Below are 17,707 nucleotides of genomic sequence, written 5' to 3' on the forward strand. Positions count from 1 at the left end.
TGGAGATCTTTTGCCTTTGTCCAGCAGTGGACGTCTTCCAGCTGATGATGATGACTATTAAAATATTTACGTTAACAAGACTCCGTACCATTGTATAACATTTAATGTAGATTTTTGAAGGAAAAGAAGAGAGAGTACTTTAATTTTACTTTAATTTTTAGATATCCTTATAATAGGTCGGGGAAAAAGTCTTTTCGCATATAGTATGTATAAACATTTTACGAAATCTCTTTGGCTGTATTATTTGTATCTGGGTGGTTTTGATAAAATTAAAAACGTTATTAAAAAAGCAAACAAAAACGAATCTATTAAGCAAAATTTATACATAAGAATGTTTTTTACACAAACGGAATAATTCAACACAAGCCACGACAATTTTGAAAGTTGTTTTAAGCGTTTGCACTCCGGGAATTTTGATGTCAAAGATGCTCTTCGCTCTGGTCGCCCCGGTACGGATAAAATCGACGCAATTATTGAAACACTCGACGTATTAGTAGTAATAACATAGAGTTTTGACTAATTTGAAAAATGCTAGGCACACTGGAACTTGAGTTCCACACGAGGTCACTTAAAAGAAATCTAATGTTTTTATTTGCCATGAAAAGTTTATAAAGTACAACAAGAACGTACGAAAAACGTGGTGGTCAAGTGATGGTTAGTCACCTGTTGTTAAGTGATCACCGCCACCCATTTTCAGTTGCAACATAAGAGGAATCACAGGACGGTGTACGTGCTTTAGCTGAATATGTCGTATCGTCACGGAAAAACCGAATAAGGAAGATTCCACAGCTTAGTTGTACAAGGAAGAAAGTTCCTGGAAAACTGTACATTATACGGACGCCACACATTCAGATGGTGAAGATGACAATAAATTAATAAACTAATTTCAAAAACAGGTCAAACAGCTTCTTGGAACACTCCCGTGATAAATGCGGTAGCAGAAACACAATGAAGCGACGTCTTTATGAAACGCCAAATCTAGCCATTCATAGAGCCCAGTGCTCTATCCCCAACAATTCGAGCAACTCTGCGTTGCAGGAGGACAATTGGTTCGAGATTATACTGGGGTGCGCCAGATAAGAGTTGCCAGCAATACTCCATACGTGGCCGGAATGTAGGCCGGCTTGAAGTATTGCTGAGCTCTATTTATGAGTCCTAGCTGCTTTAACGCCTATTTGTATTTGCCTTCTAGGTAACAGCGAATTTGGCAAACACTTAAGATTTTGAGACCCTGTATTCTGATACTAGGTGAGGCGAGGCATAAGGGGAAGTACATGTGCATTTTTCACACAGGTTTACTCATCTGCTATAAAAAATTCAGATTTTAACCTGTTTTCGGTTTCTTAAACATAAATTAGTTCAGAAGGTCTTAATTTATATATCTATATATATCACAACTAAGTAGTTTAGAAATTCAAATCAATAAGGAATGGAGAGAGTTTTTCAATTTCGCAAATATGTTGTGAGCATTTTTTGTATTTCAATAAAAACGAGGCCTCTACATACAAATGTATCATTTAGTACTGTGGAGTACTAGAAGATTCTAATCGCTAGAATTCAGTGATGACTATATAATATGATAATTTATTGCTACACAAGCCTACTTGCCACCTATCTAACATCATGGTGATACTGAGCTAAGGCTGAATTGATTCTTTCGACTTAAACTTAAGAATGTATGGCAAACCATCATTTAATATTATGATTTAGCTGAATGCAATTGTTTCATTTTCCAACATGTCATTCCAACTTCCATTACCCGTATCTGACAAGAACTAAGTATAATGTTATTGCAACCATTTCTTATATCTACCAGTTTATGTAGAAGTAATCTAGGGCCGTATTCGTCGTGCAATTTAGCTGGGATCAAGGTTTTATGACGCGTTGCCATGGTAACGGCGTTTTGTTTAAGCTGTGATTACGGGCTGTTATGTCTGAGACACGGTATAGGGTCTTATGGTGCTCCCACATTGCCGTTATAAAATGTTTGTAAACATTTTATAACACCAAAACATTTACTAACAAATGTTAACAATTGTTGCACTTTGTTAGAAACTGTTACATGTTATAAGTGCTCCTACATTGATGGAAAATGTTTAAACATTTTATAACATCTAGTATTGGCTCGCAGTTTGGTTTCGCCTTCTGAGGGCTGAGGACGTCTACACGAAAATGGAAGAAGATTTGCTCATTGGAATAGCTTTTATTTTTTGTTTAAAAAAGAAGAAAAAGCGCTCTTATTGGATGCGCCAAACGCTAAAAGCTAGAGGAAAATATAGTGCCACAGACTATCTCAAGGATTTAGGTATTGATGGTTGCTTAAAAGATTTTATAAGAATGAACAGTTCCGAATTTGAATATCTACAAAATTTAATTGGGGCAAAAATAGGCAAACGAGACACTACATTTAGAAAATCTGTAAGTGTGACGGAAAGACTTGCGGTAACGTTAAGATTTTTGGCAACTGGTAGCAGTTATAAAAGTCTTGGAAATGTGTTCAAGTTGTCAGACCAAGTGATATCTATTATCGTACCAGAAGTGTGCGAGGCTCTCAATGAGGTTTTAAAGGAATACATACAGGTAAGTCAAACAACATTTTTAATTATTTTTTTATTTACTTTTAATATGATCTAATCTAATCATACTTTAGGTAGGTACCTATCTTACCTTACTAATAATTTTTTTAATACTTAACAAACCAAACATGTATTTTTTAATTTTTGATTGATTCCAACAAATCGTTTAATGATTGGGTCGAATCTTGGCTTGATTCCGATAAATTAGACGGACTCTGTGTTCTTGCGCTGGTACGAGTATGTGTCCTGGAGTTATCCGAAGAACTGGTTTCAAATGAAGCCGAGGGACTCGGTGCGGTGTAGTATCCTCTCGAGCTACAGTCAGCATTATTTTCCGAAAAAGTGGATAGATTTGGTTCAGAGTTGTATCCCCAGGAACTACTAGCGGTTGGGTCTGTAAAGGTTGTTGGAAAATCATATTGTCCCATTGTCGCATTGTACAAAATATTGTTAATGTGATGTTGAGCAGTATTCTTAGCATGACTGTTTTTTATTTGTTTCAGTTTCATCGAGACATACTCTCCAAATGCGTCATTTTCATCCCTGCTTTTTCTAGATTCGTACATTCTTTGTAAAATATTTACAGCTTCTTGTTGTGTTGGATCTTGTTCTACTTCAGGCCGTCTTCTTTTCCGAAATGGTTTTGGGGTGGCGAAAGGCGTGCCCGTAGTTTCATCAGTGACAGTATTTCCTGTTTCGTTCAAACTGAGAGTGTTTTCTGAAGCAATTCTGTTTTCTTCGTTACCCTGAAAGAATAGAACTAAACGATAATTTCAAGTTATAGGCGCGTCAAATTAGCTAAAATTGTAAAAAAATCTATAACCGCGATTTTCTTTTTCTATTACTTAACAACCCTTAACTGAAATCATATTTTTTTATAGTGTATTCTATTAATATTTCATACTTAATAAAAATATCCAATAAAATTTGTTAGAATAACGAGTTATAAATTTATTTTTCGCGCCTATTTCTTAATCTTCTATTTTTGTTCCAGATACCAACAACACCTCAAGAGTGGCTACACGTGGCAAATTCATTTGAAGAAAAATGGAATTTCCCAAATTGCTTAGGAAGTATCGATGGAAAGCACGTAGCCATACAAAAGCCAATTGATAGCGGCAGTGAATATTACAACTATAAAGGATTTTACAGCGTTGTACTTTTAGCGATAGTGGACGCAGAATACAACTTTCTGTACGTGAATATTGGCTGCCAAGGACGCATAAGTGATGGCGGAGTTTTCGCAAACACAAAATTTCGAAATAAAATTAACGACAATAGTTTAAAAATACCCAGTGACAGCTCACTACCAGGCAGAAACAAACCTCTTCCTTATGTGTTCGTAACAGATGATGCGTTCCCTTTACAAAAACACTTATTAAAACCTTTTCCAGGACCACAGGATAGCAATTCTAAGGAAAGAATCTTCAGTTATAGACTGAGTCGTGCGAGGAGAACAGTAGAGAACGCATTTGGGATTTTGTCAGCCAGATTTAGAGTTTTACGAACTACAATATTATTAGATCCAGAAAAAACTACTACTTTAATTATGACATGCGTGCTACTGCATAATTTTATAAGAAAAACTGAATCGAGCATGATTTACGCTCCATCTCAATACTATGATGGAGATGACATAGTAACTGGTACACGTATCGATGGACAATGGAGATTAGAACAGCAGCAATTAACACCACTTGAAGCATGTGAATCCCTGACAGATGATGGGAAAGAAATAAGAAAAGAATTCGCAGAATATTTTTCAAATGAAGGGTTTTTGGACTGGGCATCTAAATATTATTAAAAGACGTTAAAATAAAACTCACCTGCAACCCTCCATCGACAGTTAAACTTGGAATATTTTTGCCTTTAAGGAACATGAGTTTTTTAAATGCAAACCATTTACTTGACTCATTAGCTCCTGCACCAGATTTATTAGATTTACATTCTCGGTTAAATTGACCTACGAGTGATCGAATCTTTTTTTCAATTACTTTTTTATCCATATTAAATTCACTGGCAATTTCCATCCAAGCATCGTGTTTTTTATTTCGGTCTTTGTAGCTCTCTGACATCGTGTTCCATAGTACTTCTCTTGCTTGAAACATTTCAATCAGTTTGTAAACATCATCGTTATTCCAATTACCGGACATATTTTATTGCTTGGCGCACGCGCAACCACTAATACACACGCACAGCGATGCACGCTGACACAAAGGAACTGACAAGCGAGACACCACGCGCAGCGACCTGCGTACTCTAACCCCCACCGCACCGCACCGCCTATCCCGCCATCACCCTTATAAAATGTTTACAAACAAAAGATAACACATTTTACTAACATTACTAAACATTTTCTAACATGAAAATTTATTTGTGATTAAATGTTTGCTAACAAATGTTTACTAACGTTATTAAACATTTTCTAACGGCAATGTGGGAGCACCTTTACGTTTATACTGGAATAGGTTAAAGGTTTGGAACATTCTCGTTTGCTGAGTAAGAAAATTTCTTGATAGGATCATGGAATTTTATCAACTTATCTGAGAATACTGAAGTTGATTTGAAATTGAACTTGCAAATTACTTTTCTATTTAATATATTATAATAATAATAATTCATATAAAAAAGTAAAATACATACTTACATTGTTTACAAAAGAAAAAATAATTAAAAGAAAGTTTATGATGATATTTACACGTATTTGTTTAGGTCTTGATAATAATAATATAAGTGTGTTTGCATGAACCCCTCTTGAGGTGTGATCCCAAGTGAGGATGACGGCCTCCTCTAAAGAATAACATGTGTCTCTATCTTGAGCTATGTGCGACCAACAGGTACCACCTATTTTTATCAACTCGTCTGCCCATCTCGTGTGGGGTCTGCCTTTGCGACGTTTGCCGATTGGACCCTTCCATGTTATTGCCCTGTTGGTCCATCTCTTGTCCTTTAGCCTCAATACGTGTTCAGCCCACTTCCATTTAAATTTTTTAGCGTAAGTTAGAGCATCCGTCGCTTTGGTGGTTTCTCTAATTTTTGTGTGACGAATTTTTTGCAACTTTATATGTTGAGCATACTTCGTTCTATTCCCCGTAGGCAGGTAGTGATTTTACTTTTTAATTTGGATGTAAATTTCCAAGTTTGACATGCGTTAGACAAGGTACAAGGCTTCAGTATATTAGGATTTAATATATAATGCTAACACAATATTGTAAGCTGACTAGTAGTCGGCAAGGTGAATACAATTATTAAGAATAACGGTAAGCTCTTCGGTTAAGGATTAGTTTCTGCTGCATTAATAATTATTTTGAATAATTTCTATTAGTTAGAAGACTGGAAATTGCAAACACGCTCCAATGTAAATTATGATTGTTTTGCAAAATGTGTATGAAAAAACTTCACACACTGCTAACTACATTTGTAATATATCTAGAATTATTATAATATCACTATAGTGTACCTACCCGTGACATTACAATGTCACTAAAATCAAGCCGTTTAATTGTAAGAATTCGATTGACAATCTACCGTTTAATTATAATGTCACTTGTAAAATTGTAATATCACGGCTTTGACAATATACCTGCGACAAATATACATTTAGCTGACTCGACAGACGTTGTTCTGCACATAATAAATAAAATACTGTACTTTATGAATAATACTTCGTAACAACAAGAATTATTTAGTAAATATACTTCCTGTTAATATAATAAAATTGTTTCCCAGCAGAACTGTCAAGCCGTGCGCCAATAAATTCTCTCACAGAAAATATGTCCATACAAAACAAATATTGAAAATAAAAATAATTATGGGTCTCGAACCGAAATTAAATCTCTCAAGTTGGACTAAACTGCACTCTATGAAGTAATCGCCATTAAAATCCGTTCATTAGTTTAGGAGTCCATCGCGGACAAACAACGTGTCACGTAATTTATATATATTAAGATGTAGGAATGGTTCACTCCTTTCACTGCGAATTATTGACATTGTGAATTTTGTACAGTGTAAAGAGACGAATCTATATGAATATTAATGAACTGATTTTTTTTAAAACTAAATTAAAACTATCATTACGGCGAAGCTTACAAAGAATACTGGCAGCATTTCCGCGTTGGATAGCTAGGCTGATCCGTTGACTGAAATAGCTGCCAGCGCTTGGGTTTCCAGTAGCATTATTGAGGCGCGAATATAGTATTTTGTACATTCTCCGCGTCTCTAGGCCCCACAGGCAAAGGGTCTCGACACCAAACGGCACAAAGATGCATGACTCACTTAGACTGACATATTTGCGACGCTTGCTGTCTTCGGCAGTCGAAGCAGCAGCTCCAGCACCAACTGACGTAACTTGGACATGAGAAGAAGCCAGAGTGTCGACGCAAGTCGCGTCCCACACCAGCGCCCTTCCCCGTTCCCAAGCCGCCAGCGTCATTCCATTCCACACTTGCGATCGTGGCGGGTGTATTACCCGTTTGGATCTAAAACAGCTGGTACATAAATAATATACTCGTTATAATATAATAATAAATGAGGAGATACAGACACTCGGCAAGAGGCTGTCTTGTCGACACAGCCTAATGTTTTGCATGACTATGTGTGAACATTTCTATTTCTTTTTTGAGGGTATCATTTTTTTTTTTGAAAATTAGGTACGAGACGATCAGGACTTAAAGTCCTGAAATTCAGCTGATGGTAATTGGTACTCCATGCCTATTACAATACAGTGCTGCTCAAAATTCTTGAAAAACCCAAAAATTCTAAGCGGCACCACAATTGCGCTCGTCACTTTGAGAGATTAGATGTTAAGTCCCATTTGCCCAGTCATTTCACTAGCTACGGCGCCCTTCAGATCGAAACACAATAATGCTTACACATTACTGCTTCACGGCAGAAATAGGCGCCGTTGTTGTACCCATAATCTAGCCGGCATCCTGTGCAAAGGAGACTCACTGGTAGATTATTGTAAATTATCTCATTGAAAACTAAATCCTTCAGATTTTCATGTTACACAAAAATTATTTTTATTTTGCTGAAAGCAGAAGCTATTTAGAAGCTAACAAAATCGATCAAGCAGTATTAACATATTATTTCTTATTAAAATGGTCGACATACTTTCAGAGAGTTTTCTTGGCAAAAAATTTCCAATTATTGAAGCGTGTATCTCACTTGAACAGTCAAACAAGAATTATTAAATATTTTCAAAGATATTGAAATGATGCTACATTGATAATAGGTATCTTAAACTTATTTTTCGTTTCGTAATTTTTTGCTCGATAATAAAGTTAACATTAATTAACTGTCACAATTAAGTTTTTCAACAAATTTTATTAAATAGAATTGTAATACGATAATTTTTTTTTGACAATAGTACTTGGATGCGCTGCAATTATCTATCCTCGTTTCTTGTACTTTCGTTATGGCAAATTATAGTGCAAACGATTCCCTTTAGATTGAGAAATACCATAGACAACAGACGCATTGTCATCTGAAAGGCGAATTTTAATGACAGTTATCTTTTGCGCCAATTATAAAAAAATTGTCACCGAGCAACACAGTTCGCACGCAAATCACAATATACGCATAATATTCGCTTAATGTAATAAGCAAAATTGAGACTTTATCAACGAGCTAATCGTTAAGTTCTCGGTGTAATGCCGCGCAAAAATCTTTTTCCTACACATGCCGAGAGGAAGTAACACGCACCTTAGTACCAGGAGTATCTTTAGCAATAGATAGAAATTGAAGTTGCAACAGCCAATAACCATGGTGCCATGCAAAAATCATATAGCTCTTACTATTACATATTCAACAATAGAATAAAACTGTAAATAAGGCTACAAGATGAAAGAACATTCTAAACTACCAGTGGGAGACTAATTTGCACAGGATGCCGTCTAGACTATGGGTACCACAACGCTACCTATTCCTGCCGTGAAGCAGTAATGTGTAAACATTATTGTGTTTCGGTCTGCAGGGCGTCGATGCTAGTGAAGTTACTGGGCAAATGGGACTTAACATCTTATATCTCACGGTGAGCGCAAATATAGTGCCGCTCAGAATTATCCGATTTTTTCAAAATCCTCAGCCGAACTGCATTGTACTGGGCCGGCGTATGAATTAACATCAGCTGAACATTACAATGCAATGCCGCTCAGGACTCTTAAAAAAACCCCAAAATTTCTGAGCAGCACTACAACTGCGCTCGTCACCTTGAGACATAAGATGTTGAGTCTCATTTGCCCAGTAATTTCACTAGCTACGGCGCCTTTCAAACCGAAACACAGTAATGCTTACACATTTCTGCTTCGAGGCGCCGTTGTGGAACCCATAATCTAGACGGCATCTTGTGCAAAGGAGCCTTCCACTGGTTGATTACTTATGTGGAACCTGTATTAAATGAAAGGAGGACAAAGGAGCGTACGGGTCATTTGGTGTTAAGTGATAACCGCCGCCCACATTCTCTTGCAACGTCAGAGGAATCACAGGAGCGTTGCCGGCCTTAAAGGAAGGTGTACGCGCTTTTTTTTAATGTACCCATGTCGTATCATCCCGGAAACACCACACAAGGAAGTTCATTCCACAGCTTTGTAGTACGTGGAAGAAAGCTGCTTGAAAACCGCACTGTGGAGGACCGCCACACATCCAGATGGTGGGGATGATAGCCTAACTTGTGGCGTGTCGTGCGAAGGTGGGATTCGGCGGCAGGAATCAGGTGAAACAGCTCTTGGGAACACTCTCCGTGATAAATGTGGTAGAGGACACACAATGAAGCGATGGAAGCGAAGCGAAGCCATTAAGATATAGTCCGCTCAGGATTCTTGAAAAACCCAAAAATTCTGAGCGGCACTACAATTGCGCTCGTCACCTTAAGACATAAAATGTTAAGTCTCATTTGCCCAGTAATATATCTAGCTACGGCGCCCTTCAGACCGAAACACAATAATGCTTACACATCTGCTTCACGGCAAAAATAGGCGCCGTTGTAGTACCCATAACCTAGCCGGCTTCCTGTGCAAAGGAGCCTCCCACTGGTGTGATTTAAGCTTTTATCATCAAGACCTTTTCAATGTAATATATTATAGGGTCTGTACCAACTGTCATCTTTATGCTCTTTATATAACACTAGTTGACCCGACAGACGTTGTTCTGTATATATCAAACAGAATAATGTTTTTTATGAATTTGTCAGTAATAGAAAATATGTCCATACAAAACAAATATTGGAAAAAGAATAATTGCTTTAGATTGTAAATTTTCTCACACCATGACAACAGCCACTTTGTCAATGGTGAGTCAGTTAAACCTCCTTGTGTGTTCAACGGCATGAGTTTTGTTAGCTCGGCTGTTTGATTTGCACGAACTCGTTGCATTCTAACCTTTATTTACCGTTCCCAATATTTAGTCTATCTCTTACTTAAGATAAAAATCGTAACTATTGTTGACTTTTCTGTCCCAATATACTTATCGACGGTAACTCACCTTATCCGTACACGCTGTCTGTCAATGGGACGACGTATAACTCACCAGCAATAGAAGCTTGTATGGAAATTGCAATTCACGCGTCCCAATATAAGGCAATAAGAATGACTTATCGGGTATACTGGGACAGCTTAAGATTATTGACAGCTAATTACTGACAGTAGAAGGTAGTAATTAATCTCTATCAGTAGATAGTAGGTATATTGGGAACCAATTTGAGCCTATGTACTTCATTGTCACTCTCAAACTTATGACTAATCAGTCTACATGAAACTAATGTGATAGATAGTTAACAACTGTTGTTAATCCACCAACCATAGTTAGCTAAAATTAAGTTTATTTTTTACCTAAGAAAGTTAGAATGATATAAACATTCTTATTAGTTATTCATTTTAAACTATTCTTTCAATTTGATTTCTAAGCGACGGGGGACATATCAAAGGAAAAACAAAATTGTTGTTTTTATTTAATTCCGAACACTTTCATTTGCATTTGCCGTTCTCGAGTTTTAGCGAGACTAACGAACAGCAATTCATTTTTATATATATATAGATATAGATATAGGATTATACTTTATATTCATTTGGTGGTATGCTTTTAGGTATACGCGAATTAATAATAATTCTAGAAACTAATAATAATAATGTTAGCACCATGAACAAACATGAACTTATTATCTACTACTACTCGGTTAAGTCATGTTAGTAAATCATTTGTTGTGACACAACATAATCCCAGAAAACCTGAAAGACAGAATAATGTATTTCGGAATTTAAAATAATTGGTAAGGGTTACTATAACATAAATGACTTTCTTAATGATACCACAGATTGGGAATGGAGCGATCGCCCTCAGGCTATTTAATAGCAAGTTTTATTATATGAATGTATTTTATAGTGTACCTATTGTAAATAGGCATCCCAATTACACTGAAGTGTACGTGCAAAGTGCAATTCACCGTTCCATTTACTCTCAGGTCAGGATGTAATTTGTCCCTTTACGACCCTTTCGTGGCCCACTATCCTATGCGAATGCCTTTTTTTTCGCCGTTTTTTGTTAGTTTTATTTACGAACGTTAACATCCATATATTTCGAATCACTAGGCAAACATATTTACGTTATTTCTATTTGTTGCTACTTAGCGTGATAAATATTATTGGAACTTTTACGCCATTCCTGTGTATTGAAAGTTCAAATCAAATCACAATCACTTTATTCATGTAGGTCACGGAAATGACACTTAGGAATGTCAATCACATTTTTTTTTCTTATTGAATCTACTGCTACTTCGTTAAGGGTTGAGGTAATGAGAAGAAGTCGCAAGAAACTCATTGCTACTCTTTGAAATCAAGATTTACATTTTCATCGTTTAACAAATAATTTAAATTACAATATAATATTATGTAAAGAGATGCGACAAATATACTCAAACGTCAAATATTCAATGCCTTACACGAGTAAGTCAAAAAAGTAAATGTAAATTAATACAAAAGTTGTTGAGTACAGTAGCTGCATCATCCACACACACCGTAAATAAATTAAGGTATTCTGTGAGCATTTTATAAGCGATTATAAAAATAAAATAAAAGTTATATGCTATAAAAAACGTGTGCTTTTCGGGACATTAAATAGAAATGATAACTTAAACAAGTCTAAGTTGAACTATTTAATATTGAAATTGTTTAACTTGACCAAAGTTGAGGTTATAACTTAAGTTTTATGTATATTAATGTCATAATATAAGAAAAGCCTATTTATTAATATTTTTTTATTTATTATAAAATATATTTTATTCTTAGTTGCAATTTTCCTTGAATTTTGTTTCTTTTAATATACAGGATTAAATAATGGTAGTAATAATTTACTATCATTATTTAAACGACTTGGACGGAGTGACAACAACCCAACAGCTGAAGGATTTGCTACAATTCCATTGGGAGAGAATACCGCAAGATGACATAAACAGTCTCATAAAAATGATTTGAGTTTTCTTTAATGTTAATTCCGCCAATATTTGTCTGATGATATTTGTTTTAATCAACACGTCCTGAGGATGCCTCCTGTAGTGGAAAAAACACGTGTCGAATTGTTTAAAGACTAATATTGGCGGAATTAACACTAAAGAAAACTCAAATAATTTTGATACTTATGGATTTCCGTCAAGTAACGCCTACTTCAATAAATTTTCATAATCAGTCTCATTAATTCAATGAATAATCGCTGCCGACAAGTTCTGAATAGCAGAGGAGGCCACACTTTGTATTAAATTATCCTATTCTTTCACAGAAATTAATTTTCTTTAGAAATTTCATATTGTTAAAAAATGTTTAGTTGCTTATGTACCTTAGTTTCTGCAGTATATTCTAATATTGTTAATTTCTGTTATTAAAAGAACTTATAAAGACAACAGCTGTTATTTTTACATCATAAGAATAAAATATTATAATAATATTATTTTTAAAATAAAATACAACGTTATTATGTGAAAAACCATCCTAAAATTTAAATTAGTACATGTTGCTTAGTCTTTTTTGATTCAATATCGCGCCAACCGAATTCGATGATTTATTTTTATTTAATGGAAAGGATATATTACATACTTTAGAGTTAGTTTGGTGAGAATTTGGGAAGGTTTTGATTACGGGATCCATGACCATGTAAGAGAACTCTCCAATTCTTAGAAATCCGTCCAAGCCGATTAATTGCACTTTCATTGAGAAACCATAGATGGCGGTAGCAATCCTTTCAATCGCCCTGATTATATTTATCAGTTTTGGTGTAGGTCAAGTTTAAATATTACCGTCACACAATTACTATACCGGAGTCGTACTGATATTTTTGAAGAGTGATATATTCATTGGTATATCACTTTATAATTAATTGTATAAATGTTATTGTATACTGATTGAGTGTGAGTTTTTTGAATATTTTAAATTATCGACCAGTCCTGACAAAAGTAAAAAATAATAATTATCTATTATAATTCTCGTGTCATGGTGTTAAACTTTGAACTCCTCCGAAACGGCTTCACCGATTCTCAAGAAATTTTGAGTGCATATTGGGTAGGTCTGAGAATCGGAGATTTATTTTTCGTCCCCCTAAATGTCCACACAAATTTTTATTTTTATTTTTATCGCATTTTTTAAAAATTTGTATATTATGAGTCAGCATTAAAAAATACATACAACTTCAAATTTTCACCCATCTACGAGCAACACTTACTTTTGTATCGCGATTTTAATATCGGCACACAACACAAAAATACAATCTGTAAATTGGTATAAACCTTTGTTTTGTCGTTCTAAATGTTGTTTCAAAAGGCACAAGTGCTATCGTGTTCGTATAGCTAAAGAAAAGGTCAAAGGTTGTAAAAATCGGTTTTTCGTGAATATCTCGCTTTCTATTGCTTAAATGAGATTTGTATCTGTTATAAAAGTTGTAGAGTATAAAATTATCCACTACTTTTGTATGAACTTTTTTTTCATACAATCAACCGTTTTTGCGGTACCGCGAAGAGTGCGCCGCGTACAGTCATATATAGCCTAATGCAAGGTCATGCGTGAGCTACGGTTATCATTAGGTACGTTGGATATGGTTATTTTTTTACTAAAATATTATAATGATAAAACAATGCACATTATTTATCTACAAATTATTAATTATTAACCTAAAAGATAGCTTAACTAACAATAAGATAAGAGAAGAGTCAATACCAGCTAAACTGAAAAAAGTAGATAAGGAATTGAAAGATGGACAGGAAATTAGCGAAAATAACAAAATCTGTACTGATGCAACACATACCGAAAACAATCCTAATTTTAGCCTAAGTAAACTAAATTTCACGACAAAAAAAAACATTAAAAGAATAAATAACTTAGATGTGAATACTAGTTACGGAATCGATTACATAAATACCAAAGCTTTAAAGTCTATTTAAAACTCTATAGCTTCCACATTCATACCTACCAAAAGTACAAGTAAGCCAAATATGAAAAATTTCAGAATATTACATTTTTTCGCTGTCAACTCTACGCGAAATGTCCCAATTACTTATTAGATTACTTGTATGTGAGCTATAGGAGGAATAGTCAACTGTCAAAGTCAAAGATACATAATATTATATCTACTTTTTTTTTTAGATAAGATGTTAGTCGTTAATGAAAACTGCAGCTGGTTATAGATTTCACAAAGAGGCTTTGCGAGGCAAGAAGTTCCTCGGAAAACCCATGATTGTAGAATATTTTACAATGAGCGCTTTGTACTACACCCGACGGAGGCCTTCGCTTTGTTCAGACTGAACGCCAACATCTTTCCCTTCCACTAAAACATTTGCGCTTTTGCACGAGAGATAAACACAAAGATCATCAGATGAGCGACATTTAAGGAAACCATACTGGCAGTCGCCGGTAAGCTGGTAAGCTACTTTAGGTATCCCAAGAGCTGGCGACTGATAATCGGCTCCATAATACCCCCTTCATAGTGTTAACTTACGTCGCTAGTCGAACCTTCAAAGGCGCAATAAGTTCTGCTTTTGCATCCCTTCACTTGAACTTATAATATATAACACAGCGCTAATTAGCATTTCGGTGTCTCGAAACCATAAGATTTGTGATTGAAAGTGCCCAGCGCGGCTAAAGAAGTTTTCACTTCAAAAATAATTAAGCGGCCTTAATTGTGCACAGACGCAACAGTAAGTCATTCAAAACAAGTACAATATAAACTTATTATAATATAAAACTAGTGAATATTTATTTCACTTTGCATAAAGGGACATTAAATGTTTAGAAAATCGAAGCATATGAAATGTAACGCTTTGTTCAGGTGTTTTGTTAAGCTTAAGGGACTTAAGTGATTTACAAGATATAGGTAGGCACTCAAACTGCTATTGAATAAAAAGGGACAACGTTTGCTAATCAGGGACCGTACTCAGGCAGGTTTCTATCAAGCTTTAAATATAACTGTAGGTAATGCACCTGAGAGCCTTGCTAAAGAAGTGTATACTACGATTATTATTACTGTCCAAGTTTTTTTTATGGAAAAGGAGGACAAACGAGCGTGCGTGTCATCTAGTGTTAAATGATAACCGCGGCCCACATTATCTTGCAACACCAGAGGAATCACAGCAGCGTTGCCGGTCGCTCCTTCAAGAAAGCTCCTTAAGAACCGCACTGTGGAGGACCGCCATACATCCAGATAGTATCCTAACTTGTGGCATGTCGTGTGAAGGTGGAATTCGGCGGCAGGAATCAAATGAAACAGCTCTTCGGAACACTCCCCGTTATAAATGCGGTAGAAGACACACGATGAAGCGATGTCTCTACGCAACGCCACGTGATCCAGCCGTTCAAACCACTTGGTCCCCGACAATTCAAGCTACTCCGCGTTGCACGCGGTCAAATGGATTGAGGTGTTATTAACATAAAGTCAAGTTATAAACATCTTATTAAAACCAGCTGCTGCCCGCAAATTCATCTCCGTGGACGCTATAAATCAGCAAAACTAGTTTCTAATTGTAAAAAAATTATTATTTAATTAATAATTATTATTTAATGTAAGAAGTTAAAATAGTATTTGTTAATAGACTAACCGTAGGAAAGTTTGTTTAAGCCGAGATTTTCTTACTCAGAGAATTGTTATACCCCTACCATACCTGTCATAACTTCCAAATGAAAAGCCAGATACGAATCATTTAAAGTGATATTTCCACATACATAATTAACCATTTAAATGGATAAATAAGTGAGGATTAATTTGAAATAATTGGAATAAGTTCATAATAATATTCAAATAGTTTCATCCCTGTCCTCTGAACAAATTTCACAATGTCAATAATTATTCGCAGTGAAAGGATTGAAGCATTTTATATACTAATCTTAAATAAAAATTCAATTACTAGATGTCTCAGTAAATGTTTGTCATTTAATTTGGAGCAATTTCGATTGCTTACTCTGAAAAGATGAGTTTTTGAAGTGCAAAACTCTTTTAGGCGCGCTAATCGCTTTATTTTGTTTGTAAGTATTTAAAGAGACTAACCGGTCACGCGCGGTCAGGCTGGGCAAATGAGATTTAATATCTTATGTCTTTTTTTTATGGAATAGGAGGACAAACGAGCGTACGGGTCACCTGGTGTTAAGTGATCACCGCCGCCCACATTCTCTTGCAACACCAGAGGATTCACAAGAGCGTTGCCGGCCTTTAAGGAAGGTGTACGCGCTATTTTTGAAGGTACCCATGTCGTATCGTCCCGGAAACACCGCACAAGGAAGCTCATTCCACAGCTTAGTAGTACGAGGAAGAAAGCTCCTTGAAAACCGCACTGTGGAGGACCGCCACACATCCAGATGGTGGCGATGATATCCTAATTTGTGGCGTGTCGTGCGAAGGTTGAATTCGGCGGCAGGAATTAGGTTAAATAGCTCTTCGGAACACTCCCCATGATAAATGCGGTAGAAGACACACAATGAAGCGACGTCTCTCCGCAATGCCAAGTGATCCAGCCGTTCACAGAGCATTTCCCGATATTTCGAGCTGCTTTGCCTTGCACGCTGTCAAATGGATCGAGCTGATACTGGGGTGCGCCAGACCAGAGATGACAGCAATACTCCATGTGTGGCCGGACGTGCGCTTTATAGAGCGCTAGTATGTGGGCTGACTTGGAGTATTGCCGTGCTCTATTATCTATCTAGGATCTTAAACTTTTGGATAACTTCTTATCACATAAAGAAGTATAAAAAGGATCCTTCAGCTTAGAGTTATAGTCATACAAATAATAGTATTTTATTAACATTAAAGTAAAGGTGTATTAAATTAAATTTTTAGTTATTTGATACTTTTCAGTTTTTGAAGTCGGTTTTTTTAAACGTAGCTTTTTTTATTTTTTAACTTTTTAGTGTCAGTTAATAATTATTATATATAATCAACCTGAATGAAATCTCCTAAAAAAGCCGTACATATAAAACAATTATATCATCGAGTTAATCAAAAATTTTCTTAAAAAATGTTCATAAAATTAAAAGTACTGGGCCAAACTACGTAATTTTAAGTTTATGGGACCAAATGGCATCTATTTTGAATCGAACTAAAGAAAAATTACTTAAATCGGATCATAAATCTCAGAGTAATCGGTGTACATACATAAAAAATTGATAACCTTTGATAACCTCCTCCTTTTTGAAGTCGGTTAAAAAAGATGGTGATGAATACATGTATCTTACAGTATAGAAATAATAGATAAAGCTAGAAAGAAGATGATATAGTAAAACAACCTTAAAAATACGTTTTTGTAAATTCAGTTAATTAATATTATTTCACGCTTATTTATATATGTTGGCGACTGTACTGGTAAAAACTTTAAATAAGTATAGTGTATACTAGTCCGATAATATGTTCAACCGCTGACCGCATATTAATACCACAGATAAGGGATACTTGCGTGTTAACTAACCGTCCAATATTCAGTCTATCTTCGATTGTGGCCTACTTGAGATATAAATTTTAACTATCATTGACTTTTCTGTCCCAATAAACTTATCGACGATAACTCACCTTATCCGTACACGCTGTCTGTCAATGGGAGGACGTATGGCTTTCCAGCGATAGAAGTTTGTATGGAAATTGCAATACACGCGTCCCAATAAAATGCGATAAGTATG

At 35.5% G+C, this 17,707-nt stretch overlaps 2 protein-coding genes across 2 annotated transcripts; one reads left to right on the forward strand and one right to left on the reverse strand.

Annotated features, from left to right (window-relative positions):
• Positions 1 to 1,953: 1,953 nt before the first annotated feature.
• On the forward strand, positions 1,954 to 4,610 carry LOC126965980 (putative nuclease HARBI1). The gene is made up of 2 exons (XM_050809835.1): positions 1,954 to 2,580; positions 3,571 to 4,610. The coding sequence occupies exons 1-2, from the start codon at positions 2,173 to 2,175 to the stop codon at positions 4,378 to 4,380; spliced, it is 1,218 nt and encodes a 405-aa protein (XP_050665792.1). The 5' UTR covers positions 1,954 to 2,172; the 3' UTR covers positions 4,381 to 4,610.
• Positions 2,596 to 4,729, reverse strand: LOC126965997 (uncharacterized). The gene is made up of 2 exons (XM_050809860.1): positions 4,403 to 4,729; positions 2,596 to 3,322 (listed from the first exon to the last, which is right to left on the reverse strand). The coding sequence occupies exons 1-2, from the start codon at positions 4,727 to 4,729 to the stop codon at positions 2,714 to 2,716; spliced, it is 936 nt and encodes a 311-aa protein (XP_050665817.1). The 3' UTR covers positions 2,596 to 2,713.
• Between the last annotated feature and the right edge of the window lie 12,978 nt (positions 4,730 to 17,707).

This window comes from Leptidea sinapis, chromosome 9 (genome assembly GCF_905404315.1).
Source record: "Leptidea sinapis chromosome 9, ilLepSina1.1, whole genome shotgun sequence".
Classification (NCBI taxonomy): domain Eukaryota; kingdom Metazoa; phylum Arthropoda; class Insecta; order Lepidoptera; family Pieridae; genus Leptidea; species Leptidea sinapis.

Bases quoted from the DNA above. Each gene is read 5' to 3' on its own strand.
- LOC126965997 (XM_050809860.1), bottom strand. From the start codon at position 4,729: ATGTCCGGTAATTGGAATAACGATGATGTTTACAAACTGATTGAAATG. The intron at 3,323-4,402 runs GTGAGTTTTATT...CTATTCTTTCAG, and splicing joins CTGTCGATGGAGGGTTGCAG to GGTAACGAAGAAAACAGAAT.
- LOC126965980 (XM_050809835.1), top strand. From the start codon at position 2,173: ATGGAAGAAGATTTGCTCATTGGAATAGCTTTTATTTTTTGTTTAAAA. The intron at 2,581-3,570 runs GTAAGTCAAACA...TTTTTGTTCCAG, and splicing joins TTTTAAAGGAATACATACAG to ATACCAACAACACCTCAAGA.